Source organism: Myxocyprinus asiaticus, chromosome 44 (assembly GCF_019703515.2).
Source record: "Myxocyprinus asiaticus isolate MX2 ecotype Aquarium Trade chromosome 44, UBuf_Myxa_2, whole genome shotgun sequence".
Taxonomy (NCBI): Eukaryota; Metazoa; Chordata; class Actinopteri; order Cypriniformes; family Catostomidae; genus Myxocyprinus; species Myxocyprinus asiaticus.
Window position 1 is genome coordinate 21,410,401 of NC_059387.1, and position 21,187 is coordinate 21,431,587.

The window sequence follows — 21,187 nt, forward strand, 5'->3', positions numbered from 1 at the left end:
ATTGGGAGACTAGTCAGGATCGAGGGAAAGATGAATGCAGCAATGTACAGAGACATCCTTGATGAAAACCTGCTCCAGAGCACTCTGGACCTCAGACTGCGGCGAAGGTTCATCTTCCAACAGGACAACGACCCTAAGCACACAGCCAAGATAACAAAGGAGTGGCTATGGGACAACTCTGTGAATGTCCTTGAGAGGCCCAGCCAGAGCCCAGACTTGAACCCGATTGAACATCTCTGGAGAGATCTGAAAATGGCTGTGCACCGACACTCCCCATCCAACCTGATGGAGCTTGAGAGGTCCTGCAAAGAAGAATGGGAGAAACTGCCCAAAAATAGGTGTGCCAAGCTTGTAGCATCATACTGAAAAAGACTTGAGGCTGTAATTGGTGCCAAAGGTGCTTCAACAAAGTATTGAGCAAAGGCTGTGAATACTTATGTATATGTGATTTTTTCTTTTTTTTCGTTTTTTATTTTTAATACATTTGGAAAGATTTCAAATAAACTTCTTTCACGTTGTCATTATGGGGTATTGTTTGTAGAATTTTGAGGAAAATAATGAATTTAATCCATTTTGAAATAAGGCTGTAACATAACAAAATGTGGAAAAAGTGACGTGCTGTGAATACTTTCCAGATGCACTGTACATTAGAAAGATATGTTGTCTGTTTACTGACTTTGGATAATTTAGCAGCACCTGACCGGTTCTCAGTTCCCAACCCTTCTGTAAATGTTATCTTTGTTTAATCATCATTGCCCTCTGAGTCTGAAGTACAGTGTAAGAGGTTGTATCCTCCGTGCTAACCACTGTTGGTAATATAAAAACACTTTAATGATCACTTCCTGAAACCAAATAATAAATTACAGGCAGTGTTGGGGGTAACACGATAAAAGTAATGCGTGTTACGTAATCAGATTACTTTTTCTGAGTAACGAGTAAAGAAACGCAATATATTTTATTTTAGACCATAATATCAGTTACTTTTTAAATAAAGTAACGCATTGCTTTTGTACATCTCTACTGTCCCTGTATTGAGAGAAATCAGGAGTAAAAGTGTGCAAACTACAGGGAGGAGACGTAGTGCATGATTGGCATTGTATTTCTATAGTGTGTTAGGCCAGAGACTATTTAGCAGAGAAAGACGAGTCACTTCTATTTAAATGAATGGGAGAAATAGGAACGCCCAACCAAGAACTTCTAGCATCCAACAGTCAATTAATGTAGAAAGGAAGTCCCGCCTTGCAGGTAAAAGAGCCAATCACATTTTAGATACAGACATCGCCGTCAATCAACTTGCTAATGCGCATGCGCATTTCATGTTTTTAGTGTGATAAAATGTCAGCAACATTCAGTTGAGTGAAACGTGATTGATTCTTGTGTTACTACACACTGTATTAAAAAAATCAGTTAACGCTTTTAGGCAGAGGGATTATAAGACTAGTCTTCCACTGGCCATGACATGAGGTGAAATAATCGCTCAATTCACGGAATTGTGCAGCCGATCTGCTCCGTGTTTGAGCTACTTTAACTGGGAGAATGGGATGAGAAAAGCTGAATCTGGATCAGTGACTCCAAGCAACATTCTACATGGTTTGTGTACGCAGAGAAAATGACTTAGTTTCTAAACATATTCCACATTTTTGTTTTATAATAAACGTAGTTTGATTCATGAAACAAACCGTTTTTATGACATTTTGGTAGCAATAAAAACGAAGTTGTTTCAACAAGCACCTTTGAAGGTGTGGCGTCTGTATTCACCATGGATCAACTCAAAACAAGCACCCACTGAGATGACTTAAGTGAAAAATATTCATTTATTCATCAGACTTATTCCTTGAACATGTTAGGCTGGCATTCCCCACTGAATTTTATCCTGACTTTTGAAAAACATCTTAAGTTGACTCTAGCATTGTCGATGGGCACAGCACATGATGACAGATAAGATGCAGGTTCAAGTGTTGCACTTTGCTGCTTTAGGTAAGACAGTGGTTATTCTTCATTATTCATATTGGTTGCCATGTTGATGGAAAAACAAATCATGCATATTCATGTTATTGATTCTTTATTATAAATATGATGTAAAGACCTACTTTCTAAATATCTGTTTGTTTACTCTGTTGTTTTGAGTTGTACAGTAGCTAGCATGATCTGTAATGTCTCTTGTATGCAATGCATGGCTTATTTGTATGGAATGCATAGCATAGCAGAAGTGAAATTGGCTGTGAGAAAAAAGTAATGCAAAAGTAAAGTAACACTACTTTCCATAAATAATAACTTTTTAACTAATTAAGTTACTTTTTTATGAAGTAATACAATATTCTAACAAGTTACTTTTAAAAGTTACCCAACACTGAATACAGGTTTATATTAGACAAGCTTTTATAGATCACTGATAAAATAAATCTCTATGTCTAGAGCTGTGAACAAAAGAACCATTAAAAGGCTGTTTACAGTGTTTTGCCTAAATTACAATAACGGTGTGTTCATCTGATAATAAACCTGCCACCTTCCTACCAATATATCCCCTCAGAGTTCCATCAGATAATGAAGCCACATTCCTCCATACACAATCACTCTTTTCCATTGCCGCTTCCATCAGGTGCGAGGTCCATTGCGTGTGAAAGCAACCCAGTGAAGCGGTAGGTCAAACATCGGGGTGATCACTGATGCATTCCTGACCAAGCACACACAGTCGACTTCACGCATTTGTGTTTATACTCAAATTATTTGCAGGAGTTCAGCTATGTAAGTGGATGATCAGTGTGTACTGCAAATCAGCCTTGTGTTTTTACACACAGCTTTATCATAAATGGCTCATTTCACAAGGTAGCCCATAATCTACCATTTGCTAGCCTAAAATTGGTACATCCAATTTTTATAGTGTGCACCAGACTTTTGACCAGGAGGCAGACTTCCAGTCACCAAACCCAATGAAGTTAGTCGCTGAAAGGTCTGTGAAGGTTTCTCTGCAGTCAATACTTTTCTTTAGCATTGATGAAAGTTTAGGAACTTGAATCTTGAAACAGTTTTTATGAGTGGTATTGATCTATACATTTAATGTCAACCTTGCTTTTCAGTGGCATTTGACAGAAAGAGAGAGAGAAGGTTGGGGGGGCATGTCCCTTCAACAACAACTATGCGATGACTCATAGCTAGACCTTGGCAACAGACCATCAACCACAGAGAATCACATTTACAGACCAAATAAAAAGCTCACCAGGAAAATGGTGCTGCAATCTTCTAGATCAGATTTGTTAACTCAGAGGGCTGGCTCTCTTTAGGACTTCGCCTTTGGTCTTTTAAACAAGTCCTGGTTCAATGCAGAAAACATACATGTGAATCTTCAAAGAGAAATAACTTTACTCATTTTGAATACCTGCAAATTTAAAATTGTATTAAACATTTTAAAGTGGAAAGTTAAAAGGGTGTTTAATACAAGAAGTCCTCATCCATATGCAGTTTAAATGGGAATAATTTAGCTGATATTCATTACAGTTAGAAATGCTTATTATTAAAGGAATGTTACAACCACAGATTAAAATTCTGTAAACATTTACTTCTGTGGAAGTCTTGAGGGATTTCAAAGAATGTTCATGTTGCTGACAGCATACAGTGACAGGGGACTATCAGCTCCAAAAATGACAAAAAAAAGCATGCTAAAAGTGGCCCATTCAACTTCCATATATTTCAAGACTTCTGAAGCCATACAGCAGATTTGTGTGAGGGCCAGATCGAAATTTAAGTTGGAGTCATCTTGCCGCACTAGGTTTGAATATGTACATACACAAATAAGATTTAAAAGCTATGTCAAAGGGGAATACTATTAGAGAATAACGACAATCATCTGTCTGTTTCTCACACAAAGCTATTACACGGCTCCAGAAGACTTGAAATAAAGTATACAAATTGCATGGATTACTTTTATGATTCTTTTATGTCCTTTATGGAGCATAGTAAACATTCTTCAAAACATCTCCTTTTGTGTTTCACGGAAGAAAGAAAGTTATGTGGGTTTGGAACGACAAGAGGGTAAATTATAAATTATGTAAAAGATTATAAATTATGACAATCTTCATTGTTGGGTAAACTATTCCTTTTTCGGTTACCTTTCTTAGGAACTCGAGCTGCGTATTCGCTATGGGACACTGTCTGAGTGTCATGTGGTTTGAAGCCCTTATACAATCATGCTAATTTAATGGCACTTAAGCGACGCCACTAGGGAGCTATGTCACAGGCTCCATAAAGGTGCTCGCTTTCGTGCCATCGAGTCATATTTTCTGTTCTTCAGTGCATGATTTTGTCTAAGCCCGTGTTTGTTTCTAGAGACTCACATCGAAGCGAGGATTATTAATTCTCCTTTTTGAGTGGCTAACATGTAAGGACGTCATTGATACAGTGTAAATTTCAGAGCAATTTTAATTGGGTTTTTCCAAACAATCAAGGGTCCGATGGGGACAGCGGCACATTTCGAGGCTCGCAATTTCTCACCACGAGGCGTTATCCCCACATGTTCCAGTTCCACGGCCTCCAGATTAGGAGCTGCATGTGCGGGAGCTGTTTGGGATTTCAGCTTTGTGTCTGAGAGGATTGGAGTGCGAACAGACATCGGATTCATCCTCGTGTTCACCCTCCCCCTGAGCAAAAGCACGCATCTCGTTGGACATGCTCTGAGGCCTAGCTCGGTGGCCATTTTCTGACAAACAAAGCATGCAAAAGAGATACCATGTGCGTCTTGAGCCGTCGCCATTAAAAAAACGCTGTATGAGAGAATTCGTCATTGGAAGGGAACAAATTGTCCCTATTGTCTTTTTCTGTGTCGTTCTGGGAGAATGCACATGAATAAGGCAATGGAGGAGCAGCCTCAGCCTTTCTTTCTCTACCCTCCCCTTTCAAAGTGAACTGATCACGGCAGAGGGGATCATGCATAGTCCGGTGAGCACGGCAGCAGAACAAGGGGGCTGGAATAAGAGAATATTCCCCAACGGAGTGATGGCGAACCAACGTGCGGAGTGCTTCGTCGGTGCCATTATTCTTTCGGGATTCTATCAGGAGATGCAAGGTATTTTAACTAGTTTTTTCTTTCGCCCGTTCGTGGACCACACGGGTGTTCTGGCGAGACAAGACTGCTATCTCTGCTCGATTTTTGGTGGCGGCATGGATGTCGCTCTTTTCAGTCAGCTGTTGGATCTACACAGGATGGTTTTGCAGTCCAACTAAGCGCATCGCATTAAGGAATGCCTTTGAATTAATATCGACTCCATTTGGACTTTCACTCGTTTTCCCCCCAAGTCTCGTGCTGGGGAACGAGTTGGTCAGGGCGATGCTTTTGTTCACGAGGGTGTTTCACGCTATCCGTGTACTACACGTTGTTCCCCCATTATAAGTCAGGACCGATTTTTCAGTACATAAATTTAGCTCAGTTTACTCTGTAATTTACACTGGCGAACGAGCATTTAATATTTTAAGCTTGAGTTTTGCTTCTGCCTCCATGACCAAGGGTCTCGGGGCACACGTAATATAACTCAATGTACAATAAAAATAGGTCTACACACAAGCCGACTGGCTTGCTGTGTAACAAAGGATGAGCCACCATTCAGTGAATGAAATTGGACCGTATAAACGTATCCGTTTCTTTCTTGTTTGCTCTGCGGTCAGTATCAGGATGAGTTTGCTATTGTACACACCTTGAATGTCCGTCAACCAAAATATGGTCCAGTTTTCCCCCACAGCTTGCTGGGGAGCGAACATTAAAAAACCGCTTCCCGAATTCAGCCTCTGTCCCCATGAACAAGGGTCTCGAGACATGCATAACAGAATTCAATGTTCATCAAGCACAAGTGAACACAAAACACACAGTGAACATAACCACACATTGTCCCTCCATAAAGAATGCTGGGGCCATTGTAGCTAACTTGCTTGCTCTCAATTCTCTCCATGTTCGCACATTCTTCCCCATTCTATGCTAGGGAAGATGGTTTATCTGGCGTTCTCTGCTGTAAATACATTCAGAGTGACCACTTTTTATAACTGCCTGATCAAATTCGGCCTCTGTCTCCATGACCAAATATTTAGAGACAAGCAGAACAGAATTTGATGTTGCATGGTTATGTCATTCAATTCAGGCGGCTTGCATCCCATTCTGGATTTGAGACATTTTCATTTCACTCTAATGAATTGTCAATTCAGAATGCTGACACAGAAACAAATAATGTCACAAGTGCAGCTGGGGGACTGGTTTGTGACAACAGATTTGAAGGATGCTTATAAAAAATAAAATAAAAATTCATATTTAGATTGTGCCGAAGCACAGACGTTTTCTCAGATTTGCTTTCGGGGGCAAAGTGTACCAATTTTGCATCCGTTCCGACTTGGACTTTCACAAAATGATTTTCACAAAATGCTTGGATGCAGCATTGATGCCCTTCATGCTTCAAGGCATCCGTGTTTTGAATCATCGCGACAATTGGTTGGTGTTAGCCCACGCAGAGAATTTGGCTGCCCAGCATCGAGATGTTGTTCTCAGCCATTTGAGCAATCTAGGGCTGCATGTAAACCTAGACAAGAGTGTTCTGTTGCCAGGGCAACAGACAAGTTTCTAGGAGTGGAGCTGGACTCGTGGGCGATGCAGGCATGCCTGTCTCCATCTCGCGTTTCTGTCATTATGCCAGTGTCTAGCGATGTTCAGAGTGGGTTGTGTTCACCCTGTGAGAACATTTCACAGGCTTTTGGGGCTCATGATCGTGGCTTCTGCTGTCATTCCCCTGGGCATGTTGCATGCGAGACCTTTTTAGTGCTGGATGAACTCTACAAAGGGAATTCAACCACTGAACCATGCATTCCGTCTCTTCAAAGTGACGTGTGGGTACTACCAAACTCTGTCACCATGGAAACGGACCAGACTTCTGATGTCAGGTGTTCCGTTGGGACAGGTGTGTTGCCGCAAGGTGATAACAACAGAGAGTGGACATTACATCCTCAGATTATGGAACAAATCTGGAGACAGTTCGGCAGAGCAGAAGTGGACCTGTTCACTTCGAGCAAGACATCGCACTGTCCCCTCTGGGCATCATGCACTGGCACATCAGTGGCCGACAGCGCATTTTTACGCATTTCTACCAATCAGCCTGCTGCATGGGGCAGCATTTGGCACCCTGGCCAGACTTGTGGAAGTTATAGGTACGGCCCCTCAATGGGGCGTGCTTTTAAATGATGGGTTATCCCCAGCTGTGTTCGATACCATTCTAAATGCTAGAGCTCCATCAACTAGGAGGCTTTATATGTTCAGCTGGCATATTTTTGCTTCTTGGTGTACAGCGCAAGGTGAAAATCCAGTTCACTGCCCTGTCGGTACAGTGCTGGAATTTTTGCAGGAGCGTCTCAGGGCCGGGGTTGCCCCGGCAATGCTTAAAGTCTATGATGCTATGCGGCTGAGCATGCGCTTATCAATGGAGTCTCTATCAGTAGACATTCTCTTGTCCTTCGTTTTATGCACGGGGTATGCAGGCTTAGACCTTTTCATCCCGTTTGCATTCCTTTATGGGATTTATCTGTTGTTTTAGAGGCGCTCTTGGGTGCTCTGTTCGAGCCCATGGCAACAGTCACTGATAAGTTTTTGACTCTTAAAACGGCCCTGCTAGTGGCATTGGCATCGTTTAGAAGAGTTGGTGATTTGCATGCCCCGTCGATCAATCCCTTATGTATGGATTTTGTGCCAGGGTGTTCAAGGGATTCAGACGTTTGTCATTTCGGCTATTTTCCCAAGGTTATTTCAACATCATATCGCTCACAAACTGTTAATTTCAGGCTTTCTATCCTCCCCCATTTGAGTTGGAGGAGCATGAACGGTTGCAAATGCTTTGCCCAGTTTGGGCGCTACGATTGTATGTTGAAAAAACAGAAAAGTTGTTTGTGTGCTTTGGTGGCCACAACAGGGGTGTTTCGGTGTCCAAGCAAAGACTGTCTCATTGGCTTATTGAGGCCATTTCAAGCGCTTACGAAACGCGCGGTTTACCTTCGCCTTCGGGTATTCGAGCCCATTCTACGAGGAGCATGGCATCCTCATGGGCTTTGGCTAGAGATGCCTCCTTGGAGGACATTTGTATGGCAGCAGGATGGTCCTGTCTGCATACATTTGTTAGATTTTATCATCTGGATGAGGGTTTGGCTCCTGCTTCCCAGGTTTTCTCTGTTGGAACAGGAGTAAACTCATAATTCCTTCTTTTTATTTGGATGCTTTTAAACGCAATTAAAAACTTATAATATCATATCTTATTATCTTTTTTGCCATTCAGTATTTTTTATGCTAATGAATAAGTGGACTTAATACAATCCTGATACAACCAGTTTGTGGGTATCAAAATAACACCAAAGCAGGTCTGCATAGGCTTTGATTCAACTCAAAACCACAACTAATCTTGCAAAACACACAGGGCTGATACACACACAGCTGAGTTGAATAATGAAGTCCTGAGCATCTGCTGGCTTATCAGAACATCTGTTGACCTCTGGGACGAACCTGCTACACTCATCCTGAGCCAGATAACAGCACTGCTCCACTAAAGCCAGTTAGTGTAGTGCTGACAGCAGTAGCAGATTCTGCACAGAGTGAGGAAATGGCTAGCTGGCAAACAGATGTTCCCTAAGAGCCTCTAGAGGAGTGTAATGGAGCTGACTGATGAGGAACCTTCATTCTTTTACAACTTAACTATGACAGGGATGGGGCTGATTAGAGATGTCTTGAGAGAGTAGTTACAGCCCAGAGTGCTTATAAGACTTAAAAAGCCTGTTTGAAACAAGTTCTGATGCTTAAGCTTTGGTGAGAGTTCTAACAAGCCATATGCCATCCATGTGGCAGATCTGCAGTATATAAACTGCAGCTCCGTGCATCCACTGACAATTCAGTTTATCCCTTTGCTTATAGCACATAATTCATGGCATGTTGAATCACATTAAAGTCACAACTATTTGGGTATACTCAATAGTATTTTGGCAGCAGGAATGTGCTGCCTCCCAGTGAGATATTTCTCTTTATTATGTCTGCATTTGTTAAGGAGCTCAGGAAGCATCAGATTACATTAAGACATATTGCTGTCACTTTCCAGTCTCGCATCACCACACTTTTGACTAACAGCATAAAGTAACAGCATAAGATCTGGTCCACAGACCAGAGTTCATTTTGACCAAGTACTGCACATTTAAACACCAAGAGAGAATCTGAACAACATTTTGCTTTACTTTTCATTTAAGAACAGGTCATTATGACATTGATGATCCCAAGATAATAGACCAGTACAGAAAAAATAATTCAAGCAAATGCTTGTCTAGAACAACAAAGAAATGTACAGTATGTAAACTTTGTGATCAGAACTTCTGTCCATCTAAAAGTCATAAGTACAGATTATTTCACAGATATAACTCGGAAAACAAAGCAGAATATAGCAGAATATGCAGACAGCCAGAGAACAGACTGTGGGTGGCACTTGGGCGTGCCATCTGATGCTGAAACTATTGTCTACAAAACTGCAAAGAATAGTGTCATATTTTCAAAATGTCATTTTTATATTGAAAAGACTCCTAATTTAACAACTAATGTAAGAGTCTCTATTCGTAAGTACTTAATCAAGAGAAAACTGCTCTGTTAACTTTTTGCTTCTTACAATGAGTACTTGACAGACAACAGTTGTATGATAACTATAAGAAAAAAAAGACCTGCCTACTTCTGTTCCTTCTTAATCACTACTCCTCTTGAAGGAAAAACTTTGAGGCTGGTTTGGGGTTCCACCTTTGTCCAGCAACCACTTTTGTTTGAAATAATCCAACAGGTTTGTTCCACTTAAACCCTTTTTTTGAACTTGTGATCTGCTTTCACTGTAACGTTGCTTGTTCTTCTTATTCCTATTTGACCCTTACAAGAAGAACCTTTCCATTGTCCAGATCTTTGTGCTAGTTTCTAGTGCATAGAGCAACTTCTGATGGAACAAATATCTTCAATGAACAGGAAAACCAGTGAAAAGAAAATTCCTTATAAAAAGCAACATCTTGGAAATTACTTTTGATTCCAGTTTTCTTTTATTCAGTTTCATCTTCAAGGCTAAAACATATTTCTTGCCCACACTGAGACATTTACAGTATCATAGCTAAATCAAGGACCACTGAATCAAGTCCACCCCATCAGTTTCATTATTGATTTTTCCTCTTAATTCTTAGATGATATGCCTAATGTAAATTTCACATGGTGAGCACTCCTACATGTCTTCACAGATAAAATAATTTTTATCTGTAAGCTTGCTGGCTGGTTTCTAGGTTTCCAATCTTCCGTCTCTTGCAGCAAGTGAACAAAATGGTAAAATTAATAATAATACTGTAGCATAGTACATAACGTCTACTAAAAACATACAATGGGGTCCAAAAGTCTCACACTGAAAATATTTTCAATGATCTTTACATTTGAATCTAGCAATAGAAAATAGACTCAAAAATTCAGGATTTCCAAAAATGTAAAACAAAGTAAAGTGACAAAAATTACATAAAATTAAGAAAATGTATTTACAATTCTGCACTATTTCAAGGTCACTAATCAATTATATTAACCATGTTACACCAACTCTTTTGTACTAAATTCAGATTTCCTTGCTTCCATTGAAGCACACAAGATGCTCTTTGGAACATTCTTAAATTATGCTGGCATAACATGGATCATCAGGTATTGTCCATGCCAGCTCGAGTGCATGTTGTCATTGAAACAAATTAAACTGTTATGATGATCATTTTGATATAATTTATAATAAAAAATATTCATTCAGAAAAGAATGAAAAATAAATACAATTTCACTAGTGGACTTTTGGACCCCACTATAAATACTTTGTTGAGCTATTTGTGTTATTGATATAGTGGTAGCTGCCCTACCAGTCTCTAAAACAGCAATTGACAATTGGAGAACAATGTAATGTCTACACTGGAATAATCCTAATAAATCTCACACAACCATAACTCACAAAGGAAGCCAATATCATAACCAATAACTAAGACCGGTGACATAAATGTGTTCAATAAAAACAACAGAAACACGGGTGTGGCCTTGCATCAGTGGATGGAACACAAATCAGCTTGTGTCTGTCCTTGGTGGTGCACGGTTGCACAATCACTTGAAAATCAAAGCTCAAGTCCATGGCAAATAAGTCCCCTAATGCTGGACACTAGGGAGATTCCCCCAGTTAAGCTCTCCTGCATTGTGTTCACTTGAAAATACAGTTGCTAGTCTTGAATGTGCACTGCAGGTTTCGATCAAAGTGATTGTTGTGTGTTCTCTAGTATGCTGACCAAAAACATTTGCTGTTGTCAAGATGAACAGAATTGTACACTGTTTATGGGCAAAGTGGAAAAGGGAAAGGGGGAATAAAATCAGAACAAACAGGAAATACATCTGTTGGACACACACAGTTTTGATGCAAAACCCCAAAGTTAATCACTCAGTGGCGAGTCAATTCAAAAATGACCACCCCAGAGATGAACATAAACTTCCTGCATGCACATCTGCTCCGAATCACGCCAAGAATTTGGATAAGGGATGATTTCAGGGATTTTCTGCAATTCCACATAACAGAGGAGCCTCAACCACTACTTAATAACATCTCAGGCTTTTTTATTATAAAATCTTGTACATGACAGAAGCATGACACAGATGTTCAGGAGCACAGAGCAGCTGTTTAAACGATTTCACACTAACACAACCTTTATATGCACCAAAGATATGTCAACAAAGCAGCACACACAAGACAGACCATATAGGCTGAATCACATGCAAAGAGACAGATGGACAGACAGACAGATAGATGTGCTAAAATGGTCTGTCTGTCAGTCTGTCTGGAAACCAAAATTATTTAAAGTTAAAACTGAAATATGATTCTTTTACATATGTTTACAGACAAAGTCATCACAACTAACCAAGACTACTTTGTGAACTGTGAGCATTAAAACAACCTGAGAGTGACAGAACACTTAGTGAGAGAGAAATACAAAGATGCTTTATTTCACATCTGAACACTAATACAAATACATCAGTGGGCTGTATAGAACACAGATGAAGGACGTTGTCATGGTGCTTAGGGAATAGATGTCTCATCTATTCTTCATGAGTAAGTAAAGTGGGCAGAGACACCAGACAAAAGTGCAGTACAGGGTTTGGTAGTAGGGGTGGGAGTGTTTTTGGGAGTGGGAGTACACTGATGCTTCAGTCAGAAGTCTGGATATGAGACTTCCTCTTGAGTGTCAGCACTCATTCTTATAATCTGTCTGGAAAACTTCATGCACAAAGTCTGCTGCCCTAAGCATTTGTTTCCTTCTGTGAAATTAAATAAATAAAAGTGCAAAAAAGCAACCCAACTTTTTGCAAAGAACTGCTTCAGAGAACACTTTTAGTAAAGTTTATATATATATATATATATATATATATATATATATATATATATATATATATATATATATATATATATATATATAAACCTTTAAGAGACACTACATAAGCCACTCTTAAAATAATAATGCTCCTTCCTTTCAGTGAACGAGAAGAAGACTTGCACTGAAGACATGTTTTGCATCAAGGATTTTTTTCATAGCTACAAAAGCTCATTTTCTTGACACATGTATCTCTCCAGCTGTCAGTATTTTATAAAGTATCCATTGGTCATACTTAAGTCAAATTAAAGATGTCTTCATGAAAATTGACTCAAGTAAAAGTTAAAGTAGCTCATGAGAATAATACTTAAGTAAAAGTATTAAAGTAACTGATTTTAAATGTACTTAAGTATCAAAAGTACAAGTAAATCGCATAAATTATGGAACAGCTAATTAAACCTATCGCAACTTATTTGATTGGCGGTGCTCAACATTTACTCACCCTTATACCATCCCAGATGTGTATGACTTTCTTTAATCTGCTGAACACAATTTAAGGTTTTTAGAAGAATATGGTGACCAGAGCTTTGAAGCTCAAAAAAAGAGATAAAGGCAACATTAAAGTAATCCATGTGACTCCAGTGGTTTCATCAATGTCTTCTGAAGAGATCAATTTGGTTTAGGGTGAGAACAGACCAAAATATAACTCCCTTTTCACTCTTTGCAGTCTTCAAGCACGAACATGATTTCAAGATTGATTACACTTCCTAGTGCTTGACGCATGCTCAGAGCACTAGATGGCACTGTAGGAAGTGTAATCGAGCTTGAAATCATAACTGCCAAGGAGACTGCTGTCAAGATTTATAGTGGAAAAGGAGTTTTGGCCTGTTCTCACCCAAAGCCAACTGGATCGCTTCAGAAGCCATTGATTAAACAACTGGAGTCTTATGGATTACATTTATGCACCCTTAATTTGCTTTTCTGAGCTTCAAATGTCTGGCCACCATTCACTTACATTGAAAGCACCTACAGAACAGAGATATTCTTCTAAAAAAAATGTGTGTGTGTGTGTTCTGCAGAACCAAGAAAGTCATACATACAGTATCTGGGATGGGATGAGGGTGCGAAAATGATGAGAGAATTTTCATTTTTGAGTGAACTATCCCTTAAAAGAAGCATTCAAGTCATGTCAGAAGGATATTATTTATGAGATTAGTGTACATGAACACCACCACAAAGTCGTAAATCCAGTGAGATTGTCTTGGAGTGGGGACATGTCAACATGGGGACATGTCAATTTAAGAAATATGGCAAGAATCAAGCAAACTGGTGACTGTGCAATTTAGATTGAATGCATTTTTTGTCCTATTGATGAAGAATAAATCTTGCCAGACAATAAGACTCATTTAGCTAATTTATATAAGGTGGCAGGCTTGTGCAACAAAATAACATTTACATTGTTAACATTGTTGGACATTTTAGTCGGAGGAGCTGCAGTGCTGCACAAGTGCACTAAAAGATGCAAACAAGGGAAGCGAGCAGGCACACTGGTCAAACTGCGTCAACGCAGCTTTTGAACCGTGCTGCCAAGCATACATCTAGCAAATTTCCGCTCTCTTCCTAACAAAATGGACAAACTATTTAACCTAAACCATACAAATAAGGACTCTGCTGCTCTGTGCTTCACAGAAACCTGGCTGAGTGAACCCATTCCGGACAGCGCATTACATCTGCCGGGCTTTCAGCTGTTCAGAGCGGATCGCATCACGGAGTTATCGGGAAAACGAGAGGCAGTGGAACATGCTTTTACATCAATGCAAGTTGGTGTACAGATGTAACAGCATTGAAGAAGATGTGCAGCCCTAATTTAGAAGCACTCTTCCTCAACTGTAAGCCTTTCTACTCGCCACGGGAGTTTTTCTAATTTATTCTGGTGAGTGTTTTCATTCCTTCACAAGCGTGCGTGAACGCAGCGCTGCAACAGCTAGCTAATCACAGCACAGACACGGAGCAACAACACCCGGACTCACTTATAATTATTCGTGGGGATTTTAATAAAGCAAACCTCATACGTGAACTGCCCAAATACAAACAGCACAATACATGCCCAACCAGAGACAGAAATATACTGGATCACTGTTACACTACATTAAAGGATCCATATCGCTCTGTCCCTAGAGCAGCTTTGGGGCTCTCTGATCACTGTCTGGTTCCTCTTCTTCCAACCTACAGACAGAAACTAAAATCAGCTAAGCATGTACTTAAGACTGTAAAGAGATGGACCAATGAAGAAGAGCTAGAACTATAAGCCTGTTTTGACTGTACTGATTGGAGTGTTTTTGAAGCTGCAGCCACTGACCTAGATGAGCTCACAGATACTGTGACATCATATATCAGTTTCTGTGAGGACATGTGCATTCCTACTTGGATTTATTTAACATACAGCAATGACAAACCATGGTTTACAGCAAAACTCAGGCAGCTTCATCAGGCCAAAGAGGATGCTTACAGAAGTGGGGATAAAATCTTGTATAATCAGGCCAAAAACACACTGAAAAAGGAGATTAGTGCGGATAAAAGAAGCTACTCTGAAAAGCTGGAAAACAAGTTTTCCGCTAACAACCCTGCATCAGTTTGGAGTGGCCTGAAAGACATTACCAACAACAAGACACCATCCCCCAACACTGTAGGGAATCAACAACTGGCTAATGACCTGAATGTGTTTTACTGTAGATTTGAAAAGCCCAGTCTCACACCCCACACCCACTCTGACCTTCACTTCACACAAACACCAACCTCCTGCAACCCCCTCCTGCTACTCAACCTGCAATTAAGATCTGTGAAGAGATGTGTGCCGGGTAATCCGGAAACAGAAGAAAAGGAAAGCACAGTGCCCTGACGGTGTTTCACACACTTGTCTAAAAGCCTGTGCTAACCAACTGGCCCCCATCTTCACACATCACTGGAGCACAGTGAATTACCCAGCTGCTTCAAACTCTCCACCATCATCCCTGTCCCAAAGAAACCCAAGATTGCAGGACTCAATGACTACAGGCCTGTCGCCCTGGCGTCTGTGGTCATGAAGTCATTTGAGAGACTGGTGTTGGCCCACCTGATGGACATCACTGGACCCTTTCTGGATCCCCTGCAGTTTGCCTATTAAGCTAACAGGTCGGTGGATGATGCAGTCAATATGGGACTGCATTACATACTGCAACATCTAGACAGACCAGGGACTTATGCAAGGATTCTATTTGTGGACTTCAGTTCGGCTTTCAACATCATCATCCCTGCTCTCCTATGGAACAAATTAACCCAGCTCTCGGTTCCCACCTCTATCTGTCAGTGGATCACCAGCATTCTGACAGATAGGCAGCAGTTAGTGAGACTGGGGAAATTCACTTCCCGCAACTGTACAATCAGCACTGGTGCCCCCCAGAGATGTGTGCTCTCCCCACTACTCTTCTCCCTGTACACCAATGACTGCACTGTCAAGGACCCCTCTGTCAAACTCCTGAAGTTTGCAGACGACACTACAGTCATCGGCCTCATCCAAGATGACAACGAGTCTGCTTACAGAAGGGAGGTTGAACGGCTGGCTCATTGGTGCAGTCAAAACAACCTGAAGCTAAACACGCTCAAAACAGTGGAGATGATAGTGGACTTTAGGAGGAACACCCCAGCATCGACCCCGCTAACCATTCTAAACAGCACTGTGGCAGCAGCGGAGTCATTCAGGTTCCTGGGCACTACCATCACATGGGACCTGAAGTGGGAAACCCAAACTGACTCCATTGTGGAAAAGTCCCAGCAGAGGTTGTACTTCCTTCACCAGCTGAGGAAGTTCAACCTGCCACAGGTGCTGCTGATCCAGTTCTACTCAGCAGTCACTGAGTCTGTCCTCTGCACTTCTATAACTGGCTGGTTTGGTTCAGCTACCAAGTCAGACATCGGAAGACTTCAGAGGATAGTCCAGACTGCTGAACAGATTATTGGTTCTCACCTTCCCACCCTCCAAGAACTGTACACCTCCAGAGTAAGGAAAAGGGCTGGAAAAATCGCTTCAGACCACATTCACCCAGCACACTACCTTTTTGAACTGTTTCTCTCTGGCTGGCGCTACAGAGCACTGAGCACCAGAACAGTCAGGCACAAGAACAGTTTCTTCCCTCGGCCATTTACCATATGAACAGTTAAAACTGTCCCCAACACTCTCCACTGTGGCAATACAATAATGTGCATATTCAACTATTCATTCATATTTATATTCCATATATATTTATTTGACATATCCTACCTCTTCTGCACAATACATTAAATCACCTTGCAAATAACTGTATATCTGTATATAACATATTTGAACAACATTATTGCCCTACTGTAGTTTCCTCTATATATTTATCTATTGTATCTTATTTTTCATTCTTATTTCACTGTTTATGTATATATGTTTATTTCAAATGTTTGTATGTACTGTATATGTTGTATATGTATATTTTTTGTATTCTCTTTGCACTGGAAGCTTCTGTCACCATGACAAATTCCTTGTGTGTGTAAGCATATTTGACAATAAAGCTCATTCTGATTCTAATTCTAATATGCAGTGTGTATGTGAATACATGTACATGTCATTGCATTGTTGCTGAAAAAGTTTCCTGCTTTTTCAGAAAGTGAAAAAGTTGCTTTTTCAGAAAGTCTGTCCACCTAAAATCACTTGAACACTCATTACATCGAAATGACAACTTCTGAACTTGTAAGTATATGTACAAAATTGTAACATTGAAGGAGGGACCTGAGCCATTTTTAGTGACCAGGGTACGGTTGCACCAGCTGTGCGTAAGGTCTCACATAAGTTGGGACGTAAAGTTCACACTAAGGGCTTAGTAACTACTAGTTAGTTTGTAACTAAGACAGTGCTTAATTTGGTTGCAACACCTGTCCTTAAGGCAGGACAGGAAAGTAATGTGTAGTTGCATAATATGATGTTTACCTGAATTGATCCAATAAACAGCTTTCATATTTGTACACAGAAGTGTTAAAAAGCCGTGAATTTCATTTTGATCTTTTTACGGTTGATGTTCAAACCTTGTTTGCTCACATAACTGTCAGCTGTAATAAATTATAACCCCATTAAAATATGATATGTAATAAAAGTAGATTTGATAAATAGTATATTTGCCCTGTGTATATAAATATATATAGGAACTGTATCTAAAATAAAAAGGGGTGATAAATACTAATACAACAGGCTGGAAAAATAGACATTTATCCATTGTAATATCCTATATATATTTTGAATGTATTGACACTTGACACCTGGCAACGCACCCTAAAAACTGCACCGTTTGAACAGTTTCATGCTGAAGAGCCGCTTAAAAGTACGTTTTTTTTCTCTCTCATAAATGTAAACGAGTGTAAACATCAACATCATAATGTATGTCAAAATGATTGATGCCTGTCACACAAAACATGAGCTCATTGGTGTCATAAAATATCAGTCTGATTTATTATACCATCTGTTACTCCTGGTCGGAGACTTCCATAAATATTTAGTGTATATGTAGGGTTACGTCCTACCTAAGTTTAATGGTGCAACACTCAAATATTTAGTAGTGCATAAATTGTGACTTAGCGCCCAATTAAACCACAACTAGGCTAAGTTGTAAAGAGTGTGCAAAGAGACTTGTGGAGTGGACTCTTTTTATTTGATCCAATAAGCAACCAAACAGAACATCCTAGCAACTGCATAGCAATGTTCTAAAAAACAGTTAAAACAACTTAACAGCATAGCAACAACCTGACAACCTCTTAGACACCCTAGCAACTGCAGAGTAATGTGCTACAAACACAGAAAACAACTTAACAAAAGCATAGTAACAACCTGGCAACCATATACTTTAGCATTGCTCTAAAACATAAAGCTGATTGGGGGCCTGGGTAGCTCAGCAAGTATTGACACTTACTTCCACCCCTGGAGTCGCAAGTTCAAATCCAGGGTGTGCTGAGTGACTCCAGCCAGGTCTCCTAAGCAACCAAATTGGCCCGGTTGCTAGGGAGGGTAGAGTCACAAGGGTTAACCTTCTCATGGTTTTTGCTCTCAATGGGGCATGTGGTAAGTTGTGCATGCATCACAGAGAGTAACATGAGTCTCCGCAGTGTCATGCACAACAAGCCACGTGATAAGATGCATGGATGACTGTCTCAGAAGCAGAGGCAACTGAGACTTGTACTCCACCACCCGAATTGAGGTGAGTAACTGCGCCACCATGAGGACCAGCTAAGGAGTGGGAATTGGGTATTCCAAATTGGGAGAAATGGGGATACAAATATTATTATTATTTTTTTTTTTAAAACACAGCAGATCACCTTGACATCTGTATAGCATGCCCCAGCAACCATCCAGAACACCCTAGTAAACATATACTGTAGCATCAATGTGCTAAAAAGCAAAAATAGCACTTTAGCAACCACCCAGAACCCCTTAGTTAATAAAAATAAATATTGTTAGACATTTTCATGAGCGCTGGTAATTATTTATACACATCGCTCTTTGGTTAAATGTAAAATGTAAACACGTTTGATTGACTTTTATATGAACATATTTCCTGGTAAGGCAGGAGACTGATCGCACACAATTTTATCATTATTTCACAGCTTTCATAATGTTTAAGCCTAAATTTAAATCGTCAAAAACAAATTTAAACTAACATGAGCAATTTCTAGAGAAATTTCATTTTTGGGTGAACTATTCCTTTAAACGCAGACCAGACAAATCCTCAGCTTAAAATATCATACAGATCAATTTCATGCTGTTACTGTAATGTGTCAAACATATTTTGAAGTGCACTTAACACTGATACACATCTTTAACACAACAACCTGCTGCTCTCTATCCAGTGTGCCCACTTTGCACCATTTTGAAACACTCTTGTGGCTCCTCTAACATGCAAACCAGCATGAACTCTCAATTTGTTTTATAAAATAAAAATGTATATAAATAAATAGCTGCAGGCAAGTTGTGTAAAGGATGCTTTTAGCTGACATTTGGTACATAAGATTCCAGAGTCAGTGACAAAATGTCTTTTCATTCAGCTTGTGACATCTAGTGACAATGAGAGAGGCAGGCCTCTGCAGCCATTTCAGTGATGATAAAATAGGGTAAAGTGTGCAGGTAATGCAGTTAAAAGGCTTTTGTGAACACTCAAGAGTTCTATTTACACTGGAGACGAATGCTTCTGTTACAAATTTCCATCTGCATCACAACTAAATCAGAAGTGTACTCAACTTTATAAACGGACGGACGGACGGACGGACGGACGGAAGGACAGGAAGGAAGGAAGGAAGGAAGGAAGGAAGGAAGGAAGGAAGGAAGAAAGAAAGAAAGAAAGAAAGAAAGAAAGAAAGACCCTAATAAAAAATCCCAGTTTCTGTTAAGATTCCCAGCAAAAACTTGTGTGAAACCCTATTCAATGGTGTAATTAATAACCCAATATTTCCTGAAATTACTGAATTAATGAGAAGACGAGCAAGTTAAAAAGTCAATGAAATATGAGCAATGAAAGAGGTGAAACCCAGATAAATGGTGAGAAACAAGCACCAATAGATGTACAGATAATTTTCAATTCACTTCAAAGATGATTCAGTGTCCTAGCTACACCTCCAACACCTTTATTTACTTAAAGAAATAAACATTATTAACGTATTATTATGTAACAGACAACAGAGAAGAGTTGCTAAAGTCCACATTATCATGCATTACGTAAAGTAAATGACATTTCGCCTTCACTCTCGCCATGCGAGCGCGCTATTGCGCATTTGGTCTCTTCCGTCGGTATCCAACTTCTCCGCTGGCTCGAGAGGCTTTTCTTGTAAGATTTATAGTTTTTATAAATTTTTTATACGAGGTAAGTAATGACATATTCCTCCATAAACGAGATAATGCCCAGTGAAGTTATTTCAAATCAATTAAAAATATTCATAATTTAACAACGGTGCCTCTCTGACTGAAATTAAACACAATGTGTAGTCTTACAAGATATCTTGTTTAAAAAAAATGCCATAACACAAGAACAAATACTTACAGCAGAAAACATGAAGCTCAGTGCTGTAACAAACAGAACCAATTTCGAGGCATCCATCGCACGTCGCTTTTCTTCCGTAAATGTTCGTTACCACGAAAAAAAAAAAAAAAGTTTCTCCTGCGGCTTTCTTAAAAGTAAGCTCAGTCAAACGTTAGCTGTCTCATCGGGAAAATTGTTGGCAGATGAGTAAAACATCATTTGAAATGAGAGTACATCATAACTATCCTCCGGGTGAGGTGGCTCGTGTACTTGCTAGAGCTGCTGGCAGTTCAGGGACCAATGAGCGAGTCACAGTCAGAGGCACACAGCTCCACACACTACTTGCGACATATTGACAGTGCACTAAAGATTGAATCACTCTTATTCGTCATCCACTCACGGCTGTCTTTATTATCCTAGTAAGAAAGCAAAGGATTAATTTATCTCAAGGTCTATGCTACTTGTGAGTGCCAGGCTGAAAGAAAATTAACTCCAGTGTGCAGCTCTAGTCTCAAATTTACTTAGATAACGTGTACTTAGGTCTAAAAGACCACCTATGTATGAAATTAAAAGGTTATCACCTGGACTTTAGCTGTTTTGAGTGGTCAAAGACATCTGTATGAATAAATGTCAGTGAGGATAAGCCAAAACAAAAGAGCTACTTCTTATTTTTGCTAGGCTGTTCTTTGACTTCAGAATTCAAACCTTAGCCTATGTCTCAAATATTTGTCTG

The 21,187-nt window shown here is 39.9% G+C and overlaps 1 protein-coding gene across 1 annotated transcript in view; it reads right to left on the reverse strand.

The window, feature by feature from the left end:
• Nucleotides 1-20,727, reverse strand: part of vipr1b (vasoactive intestinal peptide receptor 1b) — a 140,021-nt gene extending 119,294 nt beyond the window's left edge. The window contains exon 1 of the mRNA XM_051687777.1: nt 20,476-20,727. Coding sequence (XP_051543737.1) covers nt 20,476-20,532 — 57 coding nt within the window. The 5' untranslated portion in view covers nt 20,533-20,727. The remainder of the gene's footprint in view (nt 1-20,475) is intronic.
• Nucleotides 20,728-21,187: the final 460 nt, after the last annotated feature.